This window comes from Terrapene carolina, unplaced genomic scaffold (genome assembly GCF_002925995.2).
Source record: "Terrapene carolina triunguis isolate 2854851 unplaced genomic scaffold, T_m_triunguis-2.0 Scaffold95, whole genome shotgun sequence".
Taxonomy (NCBI): domain Eukaryota; kingdom Metazoa; phylum Chordata; order Testudines; family Emydidae; genus Terrapene; species Terrapene triunguis.
The window spans coordinates 986,884-1,008,656 of NW_020664446.1; the positions used below are offsets into that span (position 1 = coordinate 986,884).

The 21,773-nt window shown below is 65.5% G+C and overlaps 2 protein-coding genes across 4 annotated transcripts in view; both read left to right on the forward strand.

The window, feature by feature from the left end:
• Positions 1-2,826, forward strand: part of HPSE2 (heparanase 2 (inactive)) — a 264,923-nt gene extending 262,097 nt beyond the window's left edge. Inside the window, exons 10-12 of the mRNA XM_024213019.2 lie at positions 452-597; positions 1,930-2,076; positions 2,661-2,826. Of these exons, the coding sequence (XP_024068787.2) occupies positions 452-597; positions 1,930-2,076; positions 2,661-2,826 (459 nt within the window). The remainder of the gene's footprint in view (positions 1-451; positions 598-1,929; positions 2,077-2,660) is intronic.
• A 6,222-nt stretch (positions 2,827-9,048) lies between these two features.
• Positions 9,049-21,562, forward strand: HPS1 (HPS1 biogenesis of lysosomal organelles complex 3 subunit 1). 3 transcript variants are annotated; one of them, XM_026651124.1, is made up of 19 exons: positions 9,049-9,116; positions 9,896-10,012; positions 10,250-10,387; positions 10,732-10,874; positions 11,398-11,506; positions 11,781-11,941; positions 12,032-12,134; positions 12,255-12,359; positions 14,044-14,113; positions 14,358-14,425; positions 15,061-15,228; positions 16,061-16,240; positions 16,327-16,394; positions 16,620-16,745; positions 17,199-17,263; positions 17,861-18,006; positions 18,270-18,383; positions 18,652-18,734; positions 20,376-21,562. In XM_026651124.1, the coding sequence occupies exons 2-19, from the start codon at positions 9,896-9,898 to the stop codon at positions 20,536-20,538; spliced, it is 2,127 nt and encodes a 708-aa protein (XP_026506909.1). In that variant the 5' UTR covers positions 9,049-9,116; the 3' UTR covers positions 20,539-21,562. The 3 variants fall into 3 exon arrangements, with proteins under 3 accessions (XP_026506909.1, XP_026506910.1, XP_026506907.1); XM_026651125.1 differs by lacking the exon at positions 9,049-9,116 and adding an exon at positions 9,320-9,344; XM_026651122.1 differs by lacking the exons at positions 9,049-9,116; positions 9,896-10,012 and having other exon boundaries at positions 10,337-10,874.
• The last annotated feature ends 211 nt before the right edge of the window (positions 21,563-21,773 follow it).

Here is a 21,773-nt window from a genome sequence, read left to right on the forward strand (position 1 = left end):
CCCAGCCCTGAGCCCCCTCCTGCACCCAAACTCCCTCCCGGAGTCGGCGCCCCCCAACCCCCTGCCCCAGCCCTGAGCCCCCTCCTGCACCCCAAACCCCTCAGCCCTGGCCCCACCCCAGAGCCCGCACCCTCAGCCAGAACCCTCACCACCCTCCCGCACCCCAGCCCCCTGCCCCACAGGCCCTGCTCCGAACAGGGGGTGCCGGAGTTCCTTTAACATTACAAAACCCAGGATCTTGCCCTTCCCAGCGTCTAGGGAGCAGCTGAACCGCTGGGCTGAAAGGTCCCAGCAGCGGGCAGCCCGAGGCATGGGACGCTGCAGCCCAAATGGTTCAAGCTCAGCGAGGGTGGGGTGGGAACCACCGAGAGGAGGGTCGCAGGGGGGGGGCTCTGCTCCCAGCCCGGTGGGACGCAGAGGAGGTGACGTGTCAATTCTTCCCTCTCCGCAGGATTACTGGCTCTCGCTCCTGTACAAACGCCTGGTTGGGCCCAAGGTGCTGGCCGTCCACGTGGCAGGGCTCCAGAGGGAGCCGCGCCCCGGCAGGGTTATTCGGGACAAGCTCCGTATCTACGCTCACTGCACCAGCTCCCACAAGTCAGTCCCCCCGCCAGGCCTGACTGCTGCTTGCACGACTCCGCGGGGAGCCCCGGGCTGAGAGAGGCTGTGGGGCTGCACACCAGGAATATCGCAAGAGACTGGCTTGGCGCTCGCTGCCCGGGGCTGCTGGGGGAGCAGAGGGGGTGTGCAGGGTGGGGGGCTGGCCCCCCTCGGAAGGGGCTTTGGGAATGGGGCTGCCCCGTGCCACGTGAGTGAGCGAACAGGAGGCTCCTGCGATGGCAGCGGGTCCCTGAGCAGAGACTGGGGGGTTGGGCACGAGCCCAACAGGGGAGATCAAGGGAGTGGATTTCACCCAGGCCCCAGAGGTCGGGTTACGCTGCCCTCCGGCTGACAGTGACAGGGAGCTGCCTGGTGGCTCTTTCAAAGGGTCCCACAGGGGGGCGGGGGCGCTGCAATCTCCATGGACACAAGTTCCTATTGTGGCCAAGGGGAGGCCGTTTGGTTACATGTTCCAGATGCTTTCAACATCCCGCCACCCCGTAGGAAACCTTGTCCAGTAACTGACAGGTGCAGCCTGCTCTCCGGCCCCTGTCTGGGCTGCGTGCTGGGCGAGACAGAGCACCAGTGTCTTGTCTCTGTTCGGGACGTGTCCAGGGCAGCGCCCAGGCATAGAGAGCACTCGCCTTGTTCGCAGCATCCCCCCTTGCGCTCCCCCACACACCCGGGAGCTGGGGTAGGGGCTCCCCACAGCACATCCCTGGTGCCCTGCCCCATCGCACTCCTCAAGGGAGGTGAATCCACGGGTCTGCCTGGGAACACCACCTCCCCGCCCCACTCTGACCTGCGTCCCAAGGGAAGTGGCACAGTGCCTGCTGCGTAATGTGGGCAGACAACTGCAGCCAGGAGCCACATGTGCCGCTGCCCTGAGCTCGTTAGAGGGTAAATCAAGGCCCTGGGCCCGCCCCTACCATGGCACGATGCTGCTCAGCCCAGCGCGTGTTCATCCTGGACCCTCGCTAGGCCCAGGGGGATGGAGACAGGGCACAGACGTCCATACAGATCTGGGGGGAACGGGGCTAGCGTTCCCCTCTGGAGAGACAGCGTCTGCCCCTGCTGCACAGAGCCTGCCTCCTGTTGGAGGGCTCATGCCATCCCTGCCTTGTTACGGTGACGGCCCCCCAGTTACTGCATTGCTGGTCTCGTCCCCTCCTGGACGCTGCAGAAGGCTGGTTCCTAGCACAGCCGGCACAGACCCCCTGCTGAACTGGCCTCTTAGCGACAGCCTGGTTTTTAAAGCTGCCTAGAAACAATGCGGTTTCCTAGTCAACATGCAGACAACCCCACTTTCCTTGTCACTTTCGCTCTCAGCCACAATTATGTCCGAGGATCCATCACCCTCTACATCATCAACCTGCATCGCTCCCGGAAGAAAATCAAGCTGGTGGGGACGCTGCGAGATAAGATTGTTCACCAGTACCTGCTGCAGCCGCATGGCAAGGACGGGCTTCACGCCCGGTGAGTGCAGACATGCAGGGCTCGGCCCTGAACGCCAGCACGGGGCCTGCCAGCCAGCAGCACCCGCGTGCGGCCAGTAAACCGCACTGGGTGGGTGGGGCTGAGGCCAGGCCGTGGGGCACCACCTGCAGCTGGGACACAGGAGCAGACAGCTGACCGCTGGGACAGGCTGGCTGCCGCTTCCCGCAGCTCCCATTGGCCGGGAATGGCGAACCGGGGCCACTGGGAGCTGCGGGCAGCCGTGCCTGCGGACAGTCGATATAAACAAACTGTCTCGCGGCCGCCAACGCATTACCCTGACGGGCCGCAGTGCCCACCACTGCAGTAGCCCCAAGTGAGGCACCCAGATAAGTGACCGGTTGTGGGGTGCAGAACCACTGCAGCCACCCCGACTCCTGCTCAGCCCCCTGGGAGATCAGCTCATTGTCCTCATGCCTCAATCCCTGCGGAGGCTCCCAGCACCACCTGCTCCTCCCATGGCCGTCACCTGCCTTTGCAGACCTATGGCTCCTGTCTGCTGGCTGCCTTGTGCCGGGCTCCCAGGCCACCGTGGAGACGCTGACCTGAGTGTGCTTCTCCTGCAGGTCCGTGCAGCTCAACGGGCAGCCGCTGGCCATGGCGGATGATGGGACGCTTCCTGAGCTGAAACCTCGCCCCCTTCGTGCTGGCCGCACCCTGGTCGTCCCACCACTGACCATGAGCTTCTATGTGGTGAAGAACGTTCATGCCCTGGCCTGCCGGTACCGATAGCTCTGCCCGAAAGCCACTGGCCAAGACGAGACCTGCTGGGCCTGCTTTAACCCTCCCCTGTCCTCTCGCTCCCTGCACAGAACTTGCTGCCAGTCGGTGGGGCTGTGACCTGCCCGCTGCAGAATGGGCCCCCCTCTCCTGGGTCTCTGCACCCGGTGGGATGTGCGTCATCACTGGCAGCTCCCGTTCCCCTTGGAGAATAACCACTCAGAGCGGGAGTCCCGAGCGACTCCTCCAGGGTGGCCCAATGGCACGGCAATACCTGGCCAGGCTGGCTGCTTGGCCCCAGCCCCACGAGCCAGCTTGGCCCCTGGCATTGCAGTGCCCGCGGAGGAGAACATGACTCCATTGGTGAGACGACTGGCTCCTCTTGGAAAAGCTGGGACCTTGGTGCAGTGACAGAGACCTGCGACTCAGGGGCGATGGTGCCTGGGAGTTGTGGGGGCCACACGCCCTCTTCACACCGTCAGTGTTTCTTCCACAGGCCGAGTGAAAATCCGGCTGGTGAATTCGGCCTGTGCGCACGGACGGCCCGGCTCCGCGGGATCGGACTGCAGGGGATAGCGCTGCACCAGGCCGGTTGCTGATAGGGGAGCTGGCTCCTTGCTCTGGGGAAGTGCAGAGACAGGGGGCTCAAGGGTTGTGTTCTTAGCCTGGGACAGGGAGCACAGGCACAAGCACTGCAAAGGGGACGGAGCTCACCCAGCTGGCTAGAGCCAGCCCAGCCCCTCAGAGCCTCCCCTTCCCTGCGCTAACCAGGGCATCTCCCGGCTCTGCGCTCCCCCAGGGCGCTTTGCTCTCAGGCAGGTGCCAGGGGCTCTTGGCAGCTCCAGCCTGCCAGAACCCAGCCACCCTTCTCTCCCCACACTGCAGTGCCGCTGCCCATGGCAGCTCCAGCCTCCCAGCCGCCCTTCTCCCCACACTGCCGTGCCACTGCCCGTAAGGGGGGTGAGCCTGGGACTGGGGAAAGAAGTGGGCCAGGCTCAGTGCAGCGCGGGGCTGCGGGGCCTCCCCCCAAGGGATTTCGTAGTTCACTATAGTGATGGGCCGGGCACGGACCGATCCCCGGGGGTAGCCATTGCCCTCCGCTGCTTCTTCCCTCGGATCCAGAGAGTCAGGTCCTGGCAGCCCTCGAGCACCCTGGGCCCACCCCCTGAGAGACTGAGGGCCAGAGGGATCCTGGTATCAGCCCACCTAGCAACCCAGAGCATTCCCAGACAGAACGTGCGTGGGAGCAGCTCCCCCTGCTGCCGCCTGGCCGTGAGACAGGCGAGGTGGGTGAGGGAATAGCTTCTACCAGCCCCTCCTGGGGCGCCAGCCGAGCTTTGGAGCCATGCTGCGAAATGGGCGGCATGAGGCGCACTGGGGGGCTGCGAGGGGTCGCTTCGGCCGTAGGGGCTCAGCCGAGCCCTGTGCAGGGGCGTTAGCCAGGAGTCCTGCCCCCGGCACTGGCTGGGGCGGTGCGAGCTGGGCCCGCAGGAGCCTTCGCTGTAAATGTTAATATTTAAATTATATTTTCTGAAGAAGAGAAACTTTGAGCTCTGCTAGTCTGGAAGCTGGTGGGAGGGAAGTGGGGTGGGGCACCCCACGCCCCAGCTCGCAGGAGAAGTGGGCTGAGGCGGTACAGGCAGGGTCACTGCTCCCCAGGGGCTTGGGGGGGCATTGTTAGAGGTGTGAATATTTCCTTCCAGAAGAGATTTTATTGAGGTGTGTGGAGAGCCGGGCTCCGGGAGCTAGCTGAAATTGTGTGGGAGATGTTGGATAATAAAGGTGGGCTGTCCAACCATGCCTGGCCTCGTCTCTCAGCAGCAGCGAAGGCCGGGCCCGCCGCACCATGCTCCCTGGCAGAGGGGCGCGTTTTGTAGCCTCTGCTCCAGGACTGCAAGCGCCTTCGGTCTGTCCCAGGCCTGGAGCCGTGGCCGAGTCCCCAGACGTAGGACGTGGCTACACGACAGAGCAGGGGCTGCTGCTCCGTGACTCAGGGACACCAGGCCCAAGTGTGTTTGCATCACAGCCGTTGTCACCTGTTTGTGCATGTGCACCTCAGTGTGTTCTGGGGAGCTGGGCCATAGGGCCTCAGCAGGGCCTGGCTCCCAGAGCGGCGCCAGCAGCATATGCCCTCAGAGATGCCCTCATGCCCAGAAAGCTGTGAGGAAGGAGGCGTAACTCACCCAGTGACACAGACACAGGTAGGACATGGCAGAGTCAGCGTTACAGGCCAGCCTGCACCCCTGGCAGGGGCGACGCACTGGCAGCTGGTCACTAACCCAGCGGTGTGAGGACACAGCCCATTCGGTGCCGCTTGGCTATGACCTGGCTGAGCCGTTTTGCACATGGGGGGTGGGGAGCTCAGAGTTCGAGGCGTCAGCGCTGGGCTGTGCCCAGAGGCTGCAGAGCCACGTGTGGTCCCAGACATGGCAATGGGGCGTGAGGAGCCCGTGAAGCAGGGTCTGGCTGGGGCAATGGGGCGACGAAGGCCTGGTCCAGATCCCAGCTGGAGGGAGTGTGAATTCTGGCAAAGGGGCTCACGGGGCAGGGACAAAGGGGACAAGGTTCTGGCTTTGGGAATGAAGTCCTGAGTGCAGGAGAGTGACTGCACTGTCCAAGCCAGTGACACCGGCGCTGCCAGGAGCTGGGGCTCCAGACGGAGAGAGGTAAAGGGCCCGTGAGCTGGGGAGAGGGAGAGCTTGGTGTGACCCACAGAGAAGCGAAGTCAAGGGTTGGATTCTGTCAGGCCGTCCTGCAGCAGCTCCAGACCGTGGGTACCAGCCTCAGGCCGCCTGGCAGGAGCCAGGCACAGACCCCACCGTGGCTGAGTTCTGTGCTTAGATCTCACCCACCAGGTATCAGTGTGAACTCCTCAGGCACTGGAACAGCCTGACCAGGGAGTCCCAGGTACTCCCATCCATCTCACCACCCAGCTGCCTTTGTGAGAGCCGGAGCCTCACACCAAGGATCACGGCACTATGTGGGTTACTCCCAGCCCCAGAGGAGTCCTGGGAGACTGGGGAGGGTGTGCGGCCTTTGCCAGAGGAGGAAGCGGCTGGTAACGTGGAAATCCCATGCTTGCTGGCCAGGCTTTCCTGGGCATTTCAGCATCCCGCTCTGCAGCCGGACAGCTGGAGTGCGAGCGCCAGAGCATCTGGAGAGCATGTGCGCGACCAGCTGGAGCATGCGTGTGCAACACAACAGCTGGGGGCCGTTTCTGCCACAGCTGGGCCCCGAGCCCTTGTTATCCAGCTGCTGCTGGGATGTGAAGCCCAGCCCCACCAGGCCGCAGGCTGTGCCTAGCGGATCCCAAACCGGGTGCCAGGCCGGGGCTGAGCCCCCAGCCCGTTTCGATGGGAACGTCCCCTCTCTAAGGCCAGAAAGGGTCTCTGCCGAAGGGACGCTGTGACTGTCTCCCAAGCAGCCGGCGCGGTTGTAGGCACCGACGCCAGAACCACGCTGCCCGGAGGCAGGAGGGCACAGAAAGCCCAAGAGTTAGGCCCAAGGGCAGCAGGTGCAGAGGAGACAGGCAGCCCTGCCTGCAGCCAATGCTCTGCCTGTCCCTCTGCCTGTTCTCCCCTGCACCCAGCAGCCCCCACTTCACTTTCCGGCCCCCAGGCTGCCTCTGAATTAAGGGCCAGGATTGTAAGTGGCTGTGGGGGGGAGCAGCCTGGGGGTCTTCCAGCAGCAGGATGCCTGGCCAGGGTGGGACTCCCTCCAGACAGGAGTCCTGAGCTACCTCCCACCCTGAACAGGAGCTGGGAATTCTCCATGCTCAGCTGCAGAGCACCCCATAGTGCCCACCCCCACCCCCCGCTCAAGCGCTCTGTGTGTAGCTGCTTCCACTACAGTCGCTGGAACCGCCAATGCAGACGTGCTCGCTCCCTGTGCAGCCATGTTACGGGGGTTTCTAGGCTGTCACACCCTCATCACCATGTCTCTGGGCTCCCAAGCGCCTGTCCACCCTCCCATGGCACCTGGGGCTCTGGGTATCTCACCGCCCCAAGCTGGGCGGTCCTGAAATCTACCTCCTTGCCCTGCTGTGTCCTGGATTCCCCTCTGTATGCAACAACTCGGGCGTGGCACGCTAGAGACAGGGCGGCGTAGCTACGGGGTGCAGACAATCCACGCCCGAGCGATGCACTCACTGCCCGTGTGGACAGCGCCGACGGGCGGGCGTCTCCCATCGACACCACTACTGCCTCTCGCGGCGGTGGGGCACCTACTCTGACCCGTAGCTCAGTGCTGCAGCCGCGGCAGCGCTACACCTGGGGACAAGCCCGTAGCCTGCTGCGTCTAGGCTCCTTCTCGGCCAGCCCCCAAGCCCAGGGAGGGGGCGAGCGGCAGAGCTGGGGGCTGTTGGCTTAGGTGGCTGCCCAGCCAATGGCCAGGATAGCTAGACGCTGACCTACCAGGAAACGCGAGGCAGACACGCAGACACCCCACTGAGGCCTGGCCTTTTAGTATCCCCCAGCCCTCTGGGGGCCTGCTTGGGATCCCGCCTGGCTGGCAGGAGGGGCAGCGGGAACAGATCCTGTGGGGCTCGCACTCTCTGGCTGCAGCCCTAGTAACAGGCAGGTTGCTGTGAATTTGGGGGGAGGGTCCAGCACAGGGCTGGCAGGGGACGTGCCCAGGACAGCCAGTCACGCAGAGCAGTGCAGCATCCCCCCTCCCGGCCCGGAGCCTGCCCTGCACGCCACGCTTTCCGGCACCACGCCCCTTGGCAAGCGGCTTGTGCCCGGGAAGACACTGGCTGGCTGCGTATGACGGCATCACACGGGCCTGGCAGCCCCGTGATTTAAAACCCTGAGACCAAGCGCTGAGTCAGTAACACCCCACACTGGTGCAAACCCCGTCTCCCCTCGGGGTGGGCTCGGCCCTCACTGCTCCTGGCCCCCGGCCCCAGCACGTGCTGAGTTCTGAGGCAGCCTCCCCTGTGTGGCTGTCTCGTGATCTCGTCTCAGGCGAAGCAGGTGGCTCCGTGTCTCTGCCCCCAGCTCCGGGGCAGCAGCTCCGTGTCTCAGCCTGGTTCGTAGGGCCTGGCTGCACTCCGAGCGGGGGGGTTACCAGCGCCAAGAGCCATGCCCGTGATAAGCCAGAGCGCCCCAAAGAGCGTAGCCGCGGCGATGCACACAGGGAGAGGGGCTAACGCCCCCCAGTACGGACCGGCCAAGATACTAGGCCCCTTCTGCTCCAAGTGTCAATGGACCCTCTGAGGCAGCATCTTCCCGCCCGCGCCGGGAGCTGTCTGCTCCCTGCCGGATAATGACTGGGCCAGCTGCACCGCGTCTGCACCTTTGCCCTCCTCTTCCAGCCTGCGTGGGCAGGGGAGGAAACGGGGCAGCACGGAGCCGTCCCCTCAGACCAGCAGGGCGCCCGGGGTCCCGCCGGCTGCAGACAGCGAAAGCCTGGGCCCGATCCCAATGCAGCAGCCGCCAGGCTGGTGCGAGCAGGCAACGCGGAGGTGCAGAATGCGGCCAGGAGGGTCGGGAGTCACCAGGTCACTTGGGGCTCCTGGGCCCCATTCCCGTCCTTGCCCAGGAACTGGGGTGTCCCGCCAGACTCCAGCGTCTGCAGAGTGCGAGCAAGGAGCCGAGCGCAGCCGGGCCAGCCCCACTCAGTCCGCCAGGAACCCCCCAGGGTGGGGCAAGCCCCGGCACAAAGCCGCTCACAGCTGGGAACTGGCCTCACCCCCAGCTCACCTCTGGGCGAGGCGGCTGCTGGAGGGCAGCGGAGCACAGGGCCCCGGGGTGGGGGCCGGGCGTGGGGCAGCTGCCCCGTCAGGCCCCGCAAGCCCAACGGGGCCAGGCTGGACTCAGCTCCACAGGGGGCAGAGCCAGGGCCCTATTGCCCTGTAGCAGCCCCCGGCAGGGGCTGGGCTGGGCTGGTCCCATCCCGCTCTCTCGCTGCAGAGAGATTGGGGCGTGTTCTCATGGGGGGGACCCAGAGCTCAAGGGGGGCCCAGCCTGACCCGGCTCCTGCCCTGCGGGGCCAGGGTCTCTCTGGCCGGGGTTCAAGGGGAAACCATCTGCCTTGCGCCCCCCGGCCCTGAGCCCCCCGCATTCAGCACGTGCCCCCAGCCCCGCGCCGGTTCGGGGTCGGCCTGGGGGTCCCAGCGGGAGCGCGGCCCCGGCCTCTCCCAGCAGGGGGCGCTGTGGGGAGGCGGCGGGAGGCTCTGAAATGGGACCGGGCGGGACCGGATTGGGGGCGGGGGCGGGGCCGGCCGGCTGCCCCGCCCCCTGGCCGGGCCGGTCACATGACATGCCCGGTGGCGGAGGCGGAGGCGGAAGCGCGCGGACACGGTACCGGGGGGCGGGGGCCCGGGCCAGGCAGGACCCGCCCAGCAAAGCCCGCTGGGGTGTCGGGGGTGGGTGGGGAAACTGAGGCAGGGCGGGCGCGCGCTGACCCCCAGCCACAGCGGGGAGCCGCGGGGGCCCCCGAGGTCAGCCCTGCCCGTGCCGGCTCCGTGGGGCGCGCCGTGGGGTGTCCCGCCCCCTGTACCCACCGGCCCGGGAGGTTGGGCGCTGCCGGTGAGCTCCGGCCTTGCCCGCAGGGGAACGAGCCCCTCCCCCCGTTAGCTTTATGGGCACGGTCATGGGGAAACTGAGGCACGGGGCTCCTGTGGGCGTGGCCCGTGTGGCAGCGCCCTGCGCCCCTGCCGCCGCCTCCGTCGGTGGGTCTGAAAGTGCCCTAGCGTGGGTCCGGCAGCCCGTCCCTGGTGCTGTGGGGGGAGCCCCTTCTGCCCTCCCCACGGCAGCCCGGGGGGGAACAGCTGGTCCAGCAGCGAGGGAGGGGCCTTGAACCAAGCGGAGGGACCTGGGCGCTGAGCCGGGGGCAGCCTCCCGAGCCCCCGTCCCGCAGCAGCCGAGGATGTGGGGAAACGCTGCCCTCGGCCGGCCGGGGCTGTCTCGCACCCCACGCCCTGGGCAGGGCATCGCCGGGCGGGCACCTGCTGCAAGTGGCTCTGGTGTGTGCCCTGGGCCGGGCGGGGAGAGGAGGCTCCAGCGCGCGGGTGGGCATGGGGTGGGTGGGTGGGCTCCTGGCCCGGGGGCCCTGGCGCTGACCCGGGTTCTCCCCCCAGATGAAGTGCGTGCTGATCGCCAGCGAGGGGGCGGAGGTGCTGTTCTGCTGGGCCGACGAGGAGTTCACAGAGAGCCTGCGCCGGCGCTTCAGCCAGGCGGAGCAAGGGGGGCGTGAGGTGAGAGGTCTCCCTGGGGGTGCAGCAAGCCCCCTGGGCCGGGGGGAGGGGCTGGGCTGAGGGCCCTGTTGAGTGGCGGGGGCAGAGGTCAGCTCCAGACCCCAGCGGGGGTGCAGCTGGGTACTGGGGGGAGGGGCTGGGCTGGGGGCCCTGGGCTGGGGGGGTGCGGGGGGGGGGGGGGGTGGAGGAGCAGCTGGAGCGGGACTGGCTCACGGCCTGTCTGTCCCTGCCCTACAGCCGCCTGCCTTCGAGGACAGCATCAACACGCTCTTCGCCCCCATGATCATCTCCTGCGGGACGCTGCTGGAGCGGCTCTCGGACACCTACACCTGCTTCTCGGCTGAGGACGGAGGCCATCTCTACGTGCTGCACATGGTAACGGTGCCCAGGGACCCGCCCCCCGGCAAGGGGAGCGTATGGCCGTTTGCTGGGAGCGTGGCGCTAGCCCCACTTGGGACGCAGCTGCCATCCGGCCTGGCCCCTGGGCAGAGCCCTGCGCTGGGTCACTGTGTGTGCGGGGGGGGGAGGGTCCCTCTGGGGCAGGATCCCCAGGCTGTGCTCCCGGGGGGGCCCTCCCGAGCAGACCCACGGGGAGACCCACTCCCTGCTGGCGAGGGCCGGCCCGCGCGGGAGCCTTGCCCCAGGCCCAGCCGGCACGAGGCCGTCTTACAGGGGTGGGGATTTGCTGTTTCCTGCCTGGCCCTGCCGGCGCGCTGCAGTTCGGGGAGTGCCTGTACATCGCGGTGAACGGTGACGGCTCGGAGAGCGAGGACGACCTGCGCCGGAAGCTCTACGTGCTGAGGAGACTGGCCGAGGCTCACTTCGGCCTGGTGACGCTGGACTCGCACCTTGTCTGCAAGGAGTGAGTGGCTGGCTGGGCCGGGAGGGTATTTGGTGCTGCCTGGGTGCTGGGCAGACCCTCTCACCCGGACGCACACGTCAGCGCTGCAGCCAGCACCTGACTGGTGAGCTAGCACCGCGGCCGATCCCTGGGGCTGGGGGACTCGATGCTGTGCCTGGGGGGTGCAGGGATCTGGGCAAATGTGGAGCCTGTCTCTGTGCTGCAGGCTATGAGACTGGAGGGAGGCCAGGTCCCAGCGTGCAGCGCGCACCATGCTGGGTCACGTCCCCCGCGCTTGAAGCGTTGCTAGCCCAGAGGAGGAGGCGCCGCGTTTCCCACGCCGGTCTCCGAGGGCTGCTCAGGGCCGGGAAGAGCAACTGGAGCCTGGGGAGTGGCTGGCAGCAGTGTGTTGGTCCCAGGGAGGAGACCAGGCCCATGGGGGGCCCTCAGCCAGGCGAGGGGCCCCGGGAGCCCAGGGACAGTCTCTGGGACGGGCCCGTCTCTCCTGGACGGGAATCGGCTCACTCGGCGCCTGTGCTCCCAGGTTGCGGCCGGCGGACTCGGAGCAGCGCAGCCGTGTGTGGGCCCTATTCCAGGGCCTGCTCCAGACCTACAGCAGCCTGCGGGAGTCCGAGCAGAGCTTTGCCGTGGAGGTACGGGGCGGCGGAGGGCCTAGCCTGGGGAAGGGGGCTAGCAGGCTGTGGGCGCTGGGTGTGACTGGGGTGAATTGCCCTGAGGGGGGCCTGGGCGGTGCTGGAGGGGCCTGGGTGGAGCCGAGGGGGTGCCGGGGGGCGTGAGTGCAGAATTCTTTGGGTTTCCTCCCATTCCCTGGCTGGCGCGGCCGGGAGCTGCCCCACCGGGCCGCTGGGTCCCCTTGCCCTGTCCCAGCTCAGCGCTGGGTCTGTCTCCCTGTGACCCTGCCCGCAGGCCGTGGAGCGGCTGATCCACCCCCAGCTGTGCGAGCAGTGCATCGAGTTCCTGGAGCGCCAGGTGGTGCAGCACATCAACGCCAGCGGGCAGCGCGGGGGCGAGGAGGTGGTGCACGCCTTCCTGCTGGTGCATACCAAACTGCTGGCCTTCTACTCCAGGTGAGATGCGCCCGCCCCACCCCCCATGACCCTTCCTGGAACAGCAGCTCTATCATCCCCTCCCCACTCACTGGCCGCCTCTCTCTGCAGCCGGAGCGCCAGCACCATCCGCCCAGCCGACCTGCTCACCCTCATCCTCCTGGTGCAGGACCTGTGTCCCAGCCCCAGCGCAGACGAGGACCTGAGCCCCCAGGTGCCTGGCTGGGGGATGGGCCTCGGGAGCAGCCTGGGGCTGGTGGGACTGTCGGGGGAGGGGTGCTCCTCTGTGATGGGGGCTGGACCCCTCTAAGCAGCTCTCCTGCTCGCCCTGCAGCTGGCAGAGCGGGGGCTGACTCCCCAGAGACCGAAGAGCAGCGAGAGCATCCCAGTGAAGAGCCCAGGCCCACACGGCACCCCCAGGAGCGAGGCAGAAGAGCAGGTGTGTGGGGCCGGCTGGGCCTGGTGCCCGGGGGTTGGCACAGAGGTTGGGGGTATTGTGGTTGCCTGGAGCCCCAGCAGGGGCAGGGTCCCCAGAGCTGTTCTCCACCCCCCCCAGGATCAGGGCCTATGGTGCTGGGAGCTGTATGGGCTCGTTCTCCCCCCCCCCCCCCCGGGATCAGGGCCCTGTGGTGCCAGGAGCTGCTTGGGCTCATGTCCCCCTTACACACTCACACTCACACTCACACTCACACTCACACTCACACTCACACTCACTCACGGGGATCACGCCCCAGGAGCTGCATGTATACGCGGAGCCGTGCTCCCTGCCCGAAAGCACTCGGGTGCGACTCTCCACTAAGTCAGCGGTTCTCAGCCAGGGGTACGTGTACCCCTGGGGTACACAGAGGTCTTCCGGGGGGTACATCAACTCAGCTAGAGCTTTGCCTAGTTTCACAACAGGCTACATAAAAAGCACTAGCGGAGTCAGTGCAAACTAAAGTTTCAGACGGACCATGACTAGTTTACACTGCTCCATATACTAGACGCTGAAAGGCAAGTGCAGTATTTATAGGCCAGTGGATGTATTTGATACTGATATGGTAAAAAGGAGACCCTCAGCCATTGTTCACTACTGGTGTGCTGGGACACTTGTATTTTTACGGTTGGGTTTACAAGCAGTTTTTAAGAGAGGTGACACCTGGGGGTACACACAACAAATCAGCCTCCTACCGGGGGACAGCGGTCTGGAAACCCTGCGCTAAGGGGTGTCATGGATTGTGCCCAATCTTGGCCCCGTGCGGTCCGTGCAGGGGGCCCCTTTCAGTGAGACAGCCCTTCTCAGGGGTCTACTCTCCTTCGGGATTAGGCCCCTCCACCTCCTGGAGCCGCACCTCTCTGAGCCTTAGCACGTCTGTCTCTCGCCGTGGGCCCCCTCAGGGAGTCCCCTCGCTCTGGACCCCCGGGGCCTCCACCCCCCGAAGGGGACGATGCAATCCTGTTCTCTAGACCAGAGTGACTCTCAGCCAGCATAAAACAGGAGGGTTTATTGAACGACTGAACCCAGCACAGGAAACTCTCTGACCCTCAGGCCTGGCCTCCCTCAGCCCAGCACATCCCAGTCTCCCCTGCATCCAGGTGGGCTCTGCCTGCTGCCCCTCTCCAGCCCAGAGCCCCCCTGCTTCCCAGCTGGGCATCTGATACCCGCGGCCCCAAGCCCCGCCTCTGTCCATTGCCTTCTCTCCAGGGAAACAGGGTCGCCTGCGCCTCCTCTTCTCTCTTCGCAGCCCATTGTCCTCCCACTGGCCAGGACCGGCTGCAACTCCTGAGCTGGGTCTCCGGGTCGCCAGGTCACCGGTCACTGGGGTCTCCATTCTCCAGGCCATCGGCTGGGGTCTCAAGTTCCCTCTCCGGTCCTCTGTAACCACAAACTCCCTCTCCCTTCCCCTCGTTAAACCAGTAACACCCAGGGACACTGAGTCTCACCCCCTCTGCATGCAAACCATTGGAAAACAAGGAAAACACAAGAAAATCCCCCACTTCATCACAAGGGGTGTTTGATAGAATCCAGCTACCCGGAGCCTGACTGTGCCCCGGCCGAGGAACCAGCCCAGCCTCACCGCTCTGCCCTGTCGTTGTGGGGAGGGTCCCGCTGCCCCCTGAGCCGGCTCCCTTCTCGCTTGCAGGATGCGGACGAGATCTCCATTCCCGAGGAGTATTACACCCCTCAGCCCTCGCCCAGCAGGCAGAGCACAGGTGAGTCCCTGGGCAGACGGGCCGTCTCGCACCGGGAGACTGGTTGTGTCCCCAGAGGTGGCAGGTCCAGCACGGGGGCACACGAGGGAGCTGTGCCAGGAGGCCTGGCCCCGGGGTGGGGTGTCTGTGTGGAGGTTGAGCCCCCACCCAGCACCCCAGAGGCCAGGGCAGGAACCCCGCAGGGTGGTTTGGCTGCATGCGGGGCTGGGGGCAGCTGGCTCCTCCCCTGCTCTGTTGCCTACAGGAGGCGCCAGCTGGTCGGAGGGCTCCGAGCCACCGGGCTCCGGGGAGGCAGATGCTGCTGATGTCCAGGTGAGCCGGGGATTCCCGCCCTGAGCATGACCCTGGGAGAGCCCATGGTGCCCACGTCCCGCTGTGCAGTCCTGCCCTGCCAGCCTGCCCGCGTGCCCAGCACGCGCCTCCCAGCCTGGCCAGACGAGGGGTGTCTGCAGGGCTCCTGCAGCCCCTTCTCCCCCAGAGCTCTTCCTTCCCCACCCCCCAGGCGTCTTGCAGCCCCTCAGCACAGGCTGGGCCTGTCACACTTGCCCATCGCTGCAAACCCCACCCTGTCCTCCCTGCCCCTCTGGCCAGGGAGCCCAAACTTTGAGCGGGCCTGGCAGCGACTTGAATTCCCTGCGTGACAAGCTCCTGGGGAAGGTCTGGGGGGGTGGGGTCTGAGCCACTAGCCGGATCCATCCCCCTTGTGGGGAGTTTGTTCCAAGATTCAGCCTGTTTTCCCCATTTGCGCCACCTGTCGCCCACTCCCTTCTGCCCGGGAGCCTCCCACCTGCCCACACCTGACTGCAGCTTCCCGGGGGTGGTGCCACCAGCTCTGCCCTCGCTGCGTGGGACGTGGGCAGACCAGCCTGTTGCTGCCTGGCCCATTGTAAACCCTTCGGGTCACTTCCCCAATGCGGGGTGTCTAGCCAGCTGCTTTCTCCTCCCAGGTGGCAGAAGACTCGCTCCAGGCCCTGGTGCCCCCAATGCCCAACGCCTCCAACCCCAGAAGGATCTTCCTGGATGCGAACCTGCGGGAGGGCTACTGCCCCATGGTGCCCCACACCATGTACTGCCTGCCGCTCTGGCCTGGCATCTCGCTGGTGCTCCTGACCAAGGTGAGCTGGCTCTGGGGCATGGCGCATGCTGACCAGCCTGGCCTGCCACAGACCCACAGGGCCGGTGCTACGGCCCCAGCTGTGGAGCAGTGTCTGGGAGGAGCCCGTCAGTGGGCCGGGGCCCCAGGGGTCTCGCGCGCCCTCCTGGGTGAGCCACACTGCTTCCCCGCCTCCTTAGCCTGGACCCCGGCCCTGCAGCCCCCCTTCTGCCCCCCTGAGCTCCGGGCAGCGGGTCCAGCTGGGACACACCCCATGGGAGGCTTGTGCATTAGCCCCTCGACCAGCGTTCGCAACGACTCCCCCAGCGCTCAGACAGTTGGGTTTGTTCGGTAACTGGCCACGGCCCAGGCCGGCCATCGGGTCGCCCAGAGAACTGAAGGTCACAGCACGGCCCATTCTGGGGAGCCCCGTGCCCAGCCAGGCTGTAGGGAGCCCCTGGGTTCCAGCTCTGTCGGGCTGTGACCTCCTTGGTCCGACTCCCGGTGAGAGCCCCGACTCCTTCCAGGAGCCCCCTCTGAGCCCCCCACCCCCTCCCAGCCCTTCGATCTCCAGCTGGGGGGGGTGTCTCAGCCTCCCTGCACAGAGGCGGGGAGATCTCTGTCCCCTGGGGCGCTGGGTGTCAGTGTCCTGGGGACTGGATTTGCCATCGGCGTCTCAAATCTCCACTGATCTGGGGCCAGGCCCAGACAGCCAGGCGACACCACCCTTGTCTCAGCCTGTCCTGAGAGCAAACAGTCCTGCCCCACCCATGAGGGAACAGTGCAGGGGAAACTGAGGCATGCCAGACTCATAAAAGTCATACAAACCAATTCCCACTTTCACACCCACTCAGAGCCCCAGCACCCACATCGCCTGCTCCCTGTACCAACTGCTGGATGGGTTCCTGGTGCTGGAGAAGAAGCTGAGGGAGGGGCAGGAGGTGGGGCCACCCACCCGCTCCCACCCACTCCTGGCTGAGCTGCGCCAGAGGATGGACAAGTTCGTGAGGAAGCTGGGCAGGCAGGACATGCAGGTGGGAGTCCAGCGCGGAGCTGCGGGGCGGTCGGGGACCCTGGCACGGCCTGCACGCCTCACGGCTGCCCTGTCTGTCTGTCCTAGTTACACAACGCCTGGCTGGAGTTCAAGAGCAAAGCGTTCTCCAGGCAGGAGTCCGGGAGCTCCAGGGAGTGAGTAGGGGGGGGGGGGGAGAAAACTGGGGTACAGGGTGGCTGGGGCGGGGCAGGCAACGGGGGGGGGGGGTCTAGGCCCAGAGGTCCAGGAGGACAAGGAAGAAGGCCAAGGGCGCGGACCCCAGTGAGCAAGGTGGGGTGGCTCTTGGGGCCCCCAGCTGCTGTCTGGAGCCCAGGGTGGGGGCCAGGTGGGGACGTCTCTCAGGGGCTGTCTCCCTCCAGGCTCCTGCAGGCGCTCGGCAACGTGAGGCGGCAACTCTGCTCCGTCTATCGCCAGCTCTTCCTGACCTCGCTGCCCACCCAGGGCCTGGCCCAGGGCCTGCAGGACTGGGCCCAGAAGCTGGTGCGGTGAGTGGCGGGGGGGGGGGGGGGGGGGGGGGGGGGGGGGGGGGGGGGGGGGGGGGTGGGGGGGGGGGGGGGAGATGGGGCTGCTGGCAGGGGGCGTGGAGGCTGGGACTTCAACTGGCCTTGTGGGGAAGCGGCTGGAAACCAGCCCCCAGGCCTGGGCCCTGCATGGAGAGGACGCCGCAGACCTTGGCGGGTTTAGCCGGTACATGTCCCTGTAACCGGCAGGGCAGTTTGACCCCCAGGCACCTCCGGGGCACGGCTGGGCAGGCAGCTCTTCTGTGGGGCCCCCCTGGGGAGGCACGTGCCCCATCCCCTCCAGTGCGGGATACGAGCCAGCCATGGCCGGCATCCCCATGTCCATGCAATGCCCCCCCGCTGGGCGCCAGGCAGCCCGAGGCCCTGGCCGGGGTGGGGGGGGGGCTCCGTGCTCAGGCCAGGCCTCTTCCTCTGCAGGGAGAAGCTGCTGGACTGGAGGGACTTCCTGCTGGTGAAGAGCAAGCGGAACATCACCATGGTGTCACATCCGCCCAGAGAGCCCCACGCGGGGCAGGCGCCTCCCCCCCCCCCCCCCCCGGGACCGTCCCCGCGGTGCAGCGAGGGCTGGGGGGCGGCTTCTCCTGCCCAGGCCGGCTCGGGGCAGTTGGCCTGGCTGAGCTGGCACAGCTAAGGGGGGGCTCGCCCCATCTCTCCAGCAGCAGGGCTGGACTCTGCCCAGCGCTGGGGGGACGGGCCTGCAGGGAGCCCAGCCAGTAGGTGGCACGTTGGGTCCCACAGGGTAGGGGTCTCTGAGATGTCCCGGGGGCACTGGGCTGGCCCCAAGTAGGCCACGCCATGGGGTTGTGGACAGAGCCCCCCTCTGCGCCCCCGGATGCCTTGGGGGGGGGGATACAGGAGGTGCTGCTGGAACTGTGGGCAGGGGGCCGTCGGCACGTGGGTTCCCATCACCAAGAGTGGGGACAGGAAGCAGGACCCGTCAGGAGCCATCTGGGGGGCTCGCGGGAGCTCCCCATTGCCCAGGGCAGGCTCAGCAGGGCACCCATGGGCAGGGGGGTCCCTATGTCTGGGCACCACACGCGCATTCCCTGCAGTCGCTGGTTGCCCTTAACCTGCCCCCACCTACCTGGAGGACTTCCCAGGCCTGGTGCACTTCATCTATGTGGACCGCACCGCCGGGCAGATGGTGGCACCTTCCCTCAACGTGGCCGAGGACTCCACCTCGGAGCTGGGCAAGGGCGCCCTGGCTGCCTTCATCAAGAAGAAGGTACCGGCCCTGGGCTCTGACGCTGATCCCTTGGTTTGGGGGTGGGGAGGCTTAGAAGGGACCCATGCCTGGGCCGGTCTGCACAGCCGTGGGGGCCCAACTGGGGGGAGGGCAGGCCCAGCTGGGGTGGCAGGAGCCGGGCGGGACGGGGGAGCGCGACGCTGGTGAAGCAGGGCGCTCGGTAGGAGGGGGAGGAGAAGGGAGCAGAGCCGTGGGGCGGGGGGATCTCTGCGCCGGGCTGCAGCTGCCTCCTCTCCCCCCAGGTCTGGTCCCTGATCGGGCTGGCGCGGCGCTACCTGCAGAAGGGCTACACGACACTCACGCTGCGGGACGGCGACTATTACTGCTCCTACTTCCTCTGGTTCGAGAGCGAGCTGGTGCGTTGGGGGCGCTTGGCCTCTGACCTGCCTGACGAGGCCCCTCCCCCAGCAGCACTTCCGAGAAATGGAGAGGCCCTGGCAGGTCACCCCGGGGCGTGTTCCTGAGCCCCCAGGACCTGTGGCTAGCCCCCAGCCCAGCATACGGGCTCCCCAAAGCGCTTGGTCAGCCCTGCCCTTGCCCATGAGCTCCAGGCCACGCAGCCAGCACCCCGCTGCAGCCTCGGGCCAGCCCCCAGCCCCTCACGGCTGTCCCTTTGCCACGCAGGGTTACAAGCTGGAGGTGATCGAGGTTCCCGTTCTCTCCGACGACTCTGCTCCCATTGGGATGCTGGCAGGGGATTACTACAGGTGAGTGCTGGACCCAGCCAGCCCCTGCCCCCCGAGCCCTGTCCTGGCCGCTGGCTAGGCAGCAACGGATGGGGAGAGCTCTGGGCTGCAGGGCTGCCCCTCGCCTGCGATGGGTCACAGCCGGCAGGTGGGGCTGGGAGCTGGCAGTACTTGGGTTCTGAGCCCTGCGGGACCCTGTCTCGGTGCCCAGCATCTGTAACCACATGCCCCAGGACAGGGATTCGCAACGTCCGCATGTCTCCGCCAGGGGCTGAGGTTACACGAGCCTGCCGCTAAGCCAGGGATCAAACCCAGATCTCCAGGCTCCCTGGCCAGGCCGTCTATACCAGGGGTAGGCAACCTATGGCACACGTGCCAAAGGCGGCACACGAGCTGATTTTCAGTGGCACTCACACTGCCCGGGTCCTGGCCACCGGTCCAGGGGGCTCTGCATTTTAATTTAATTTTAAATGAAGCTTCTTAAACATTTTAAAAACCTTTATTTACTTTACATACACCAATAGTTTAGTTATATATTATAGACTTATAGAAAGAGACCTTCTAAAAATGTTTAAATATATTACCGGCATGCGAAACCTTAAATTTGAATGAATAAATGAAGACTCGGCACAGCACTTCTGAAAGGTTGCCGACCCCTGGTCTATACGTACAACATGATGGGGTCTAAATTCGCTGTTACCACTGGAGAGAGAGATCTTGGAGTCACTGTGGATAGTTCTCTGAAATCATCCACTCAATGTGCAGCGGCAGTCAAAAAAGCTAACAGGATGTTGGGAATCATTAAGAAAGGGATAGATAAGACAGAAAATACCATATTGCCTCTATATAAATCCATGGTACACCCACATCTTAAATACTGCATGCAGATGTGGTCACCACATCTCAAAAAAGATGCATTGAAACTGGAAAAGGTACAGAGAAGGGCAGCAAAAATGATAAGGGGTATGGAACAGCTTCTGTATGAGGGGAGATTAAAAGGACTGGAACTTTTTTTAGCTTGGAAAAGAGATGACGGGAGATATGATCAAAGTCTATAAAATCTTGGCTGGTGTGGAGAAAGTAGATAAGGAAGTGTTATTTACCCCTTCACATTACACAAGAACCAGGGTCACCCAATGAAATTAATAAGCAGCAGGTTTTAAACAAACAAGGAAGTATTTTTTCACACAACTCACAGTCAACCTGTGGAACTCCTTGCCAGAGGATGTTGTGAAGGCCAAGACTATAACAGGGTTCAAAAAAGAACTAGATAAGTTCCTGGAGGATTGGTCCATCAATGGCTATTAGCCAGGCTGGGCAGGGATGGTGTCCCTAGCCTCTGTTTGCCAGAGGCTGGGAATGGGCGACAGGATGGATCACTTGATGATTCCCTGTTCTCTTCATTCCCTCTGGGGCACCTGGCATTGGCCACTGTCGGCAGACAGGACAGTGGGCTAGATGGACCTTTGGTCTGGCCCGGTGTGGCCGTTCTTACGTCTTCCCCTCTGGGCCTGTCCTTGGAATGGGGTGGCCGGGTCCAGGGACGCGTGCGCTGCACAATGTCTGATCTGGGGTGGGTCCAAGGCCCAGGCCCGCTGCCCCCTGGGGGCTGGTCTGGGGCCCTGGAGGGGCTTTCCCGCCTGACCGCTGTCTCTTGTGCAGGAAGCTGCTGCGCTACTACAGCAAGAACCACGCGGCTGAGGGGGTGAAGTGCTACGAGTTGCTGACGCTGCACCTGGGCGTGATCCCTGCCGAGCGTGTGATCCAGCAGGCCTGCGACCTGGCCCGGCGACTCTGGGAGCCCTCCCGCATCCCCCTGCTCTGAGCCACGCGGGCTGGCAGCGAGCGTCGCCCCAGGGGCCTCCTCCTCGCTCTGAGTCAGACTGGTCCCTGGGCTGCCTGCAACGGGCTCCTTGCAGCCCCCACCTCGCTCGGCCCTGCAGCCCCCCGGGCCTGGCTGGGAGACCAGCGCCAGCCAACATCCTGCCGTCAGCTCCCCGCCTGCTGAAACCCACCCTCCAATGGCCAGGGGGGCTCCCCCTGCCTTGCCCCCAGAGCTGCCCAGGGTGGGGGGGCTGTTGGACGTGCGTGGCCAGGGTAGCATATCTGTACGTGCCACGCTCCAGGCTGGCATTAAAGCTGGTGCACTTGGCCAGCGTGCGGCACTCCCCTGATTCCTCCCCGTCTGCGTCAGGGGCTTGGCCGCTGACTGGGCCTTGCCTGTGGACCTGCATGTGCGAGTACATGGACAGACGTGTTTGCACGCACACGGAGACACTCCTGCTTGCCGTGCCTTCCCCAGCCTGATGCTAAGGAGGGTTCATGGTGCTCCCGCCAGGACCGGGTCCTTTTTCCCGCCGTGTGGGCAGGGCCCAGCCAGCTCCCGGGCCGGTACATGCCAGGCCTCTGCCCTGCCCGCCTCCTGCACTATGGGGGGTTTCCCAGGGCAGAGTTCGCTGGCTTCTCACCTACGCCTGCAAACCAAGGGCCCCTCCCCTCTGACTCCCCAGCCCCTAGGACGAAGGGGTCTGCAGCTGCCCCCAGCATCTGTTAGCCAAGGGGGACAGCCCAGCCTGCCCCAGGGCTCTACTGTCCCAGCTCCAGCACTGGGGCCTCCCTTCATCCCCGCCCCCAGTGGCCGGTGGGCTCGGGCTTGCTAAGCTAGGGTGCAGGTGCTCCCAGCCACACGTGCAGGGTGCCCATGGGCAGAGCTGTGTGGGGCCAGCTCTCCCCAGCCCGTGCCTAGGGGAAGGTTTTGCCCCACAGCGGGCCGGGTGGTTGTGACAAACTGGGACTGTTCTTAAGGTGGTCTTTGAATGCTGAGTGGGGAGTGTTGGCTGGGAAGGTGGCAGGGGGGTTTGGCTGGGACGGTCTGCATTGGGGGATGGGAGACTGGCCTTGAGGGGAGATACCTGAGCATGTAACGTGAGAATCCAGGAAGGGGGTTGGAGCCAGGTGACACCTCTGCTCGGGAAACTGGACAAAGGCGGGGAAGGAGCCGGGGGAGGCTGGGTGAGAGATGCTGGAGGGAGTGGGAGGTCTCAAGAGCTGGCTGGTAAT

Excerpts from the sequence above, each read along its gene's own strand:
- HPS1 (XM_026651122.1), top strand. The coding sequence starts at position 10,429 with ATGGCCGTTTGCTGGGAGCGTGGCGCTAGCCCCACTTGGGACGCAGCT. Across the intron at positions 10,875-11,397 it reads TCGCACCTTGTCTGCAAGGA|GTTGCGGCCGGCGGACTCGG; the intron begins GTGAGTGGCTGG and ends CTGTGCTCCCAG. Across the intron at positions 16,395-16,619 it reads GAGTCCGGGAGCTCCAGGGA|GCTCCTGCAGGCGCTCGGCA; the intron begins GTGAGTAGGGGG and ends GTCTCCCTCCAG.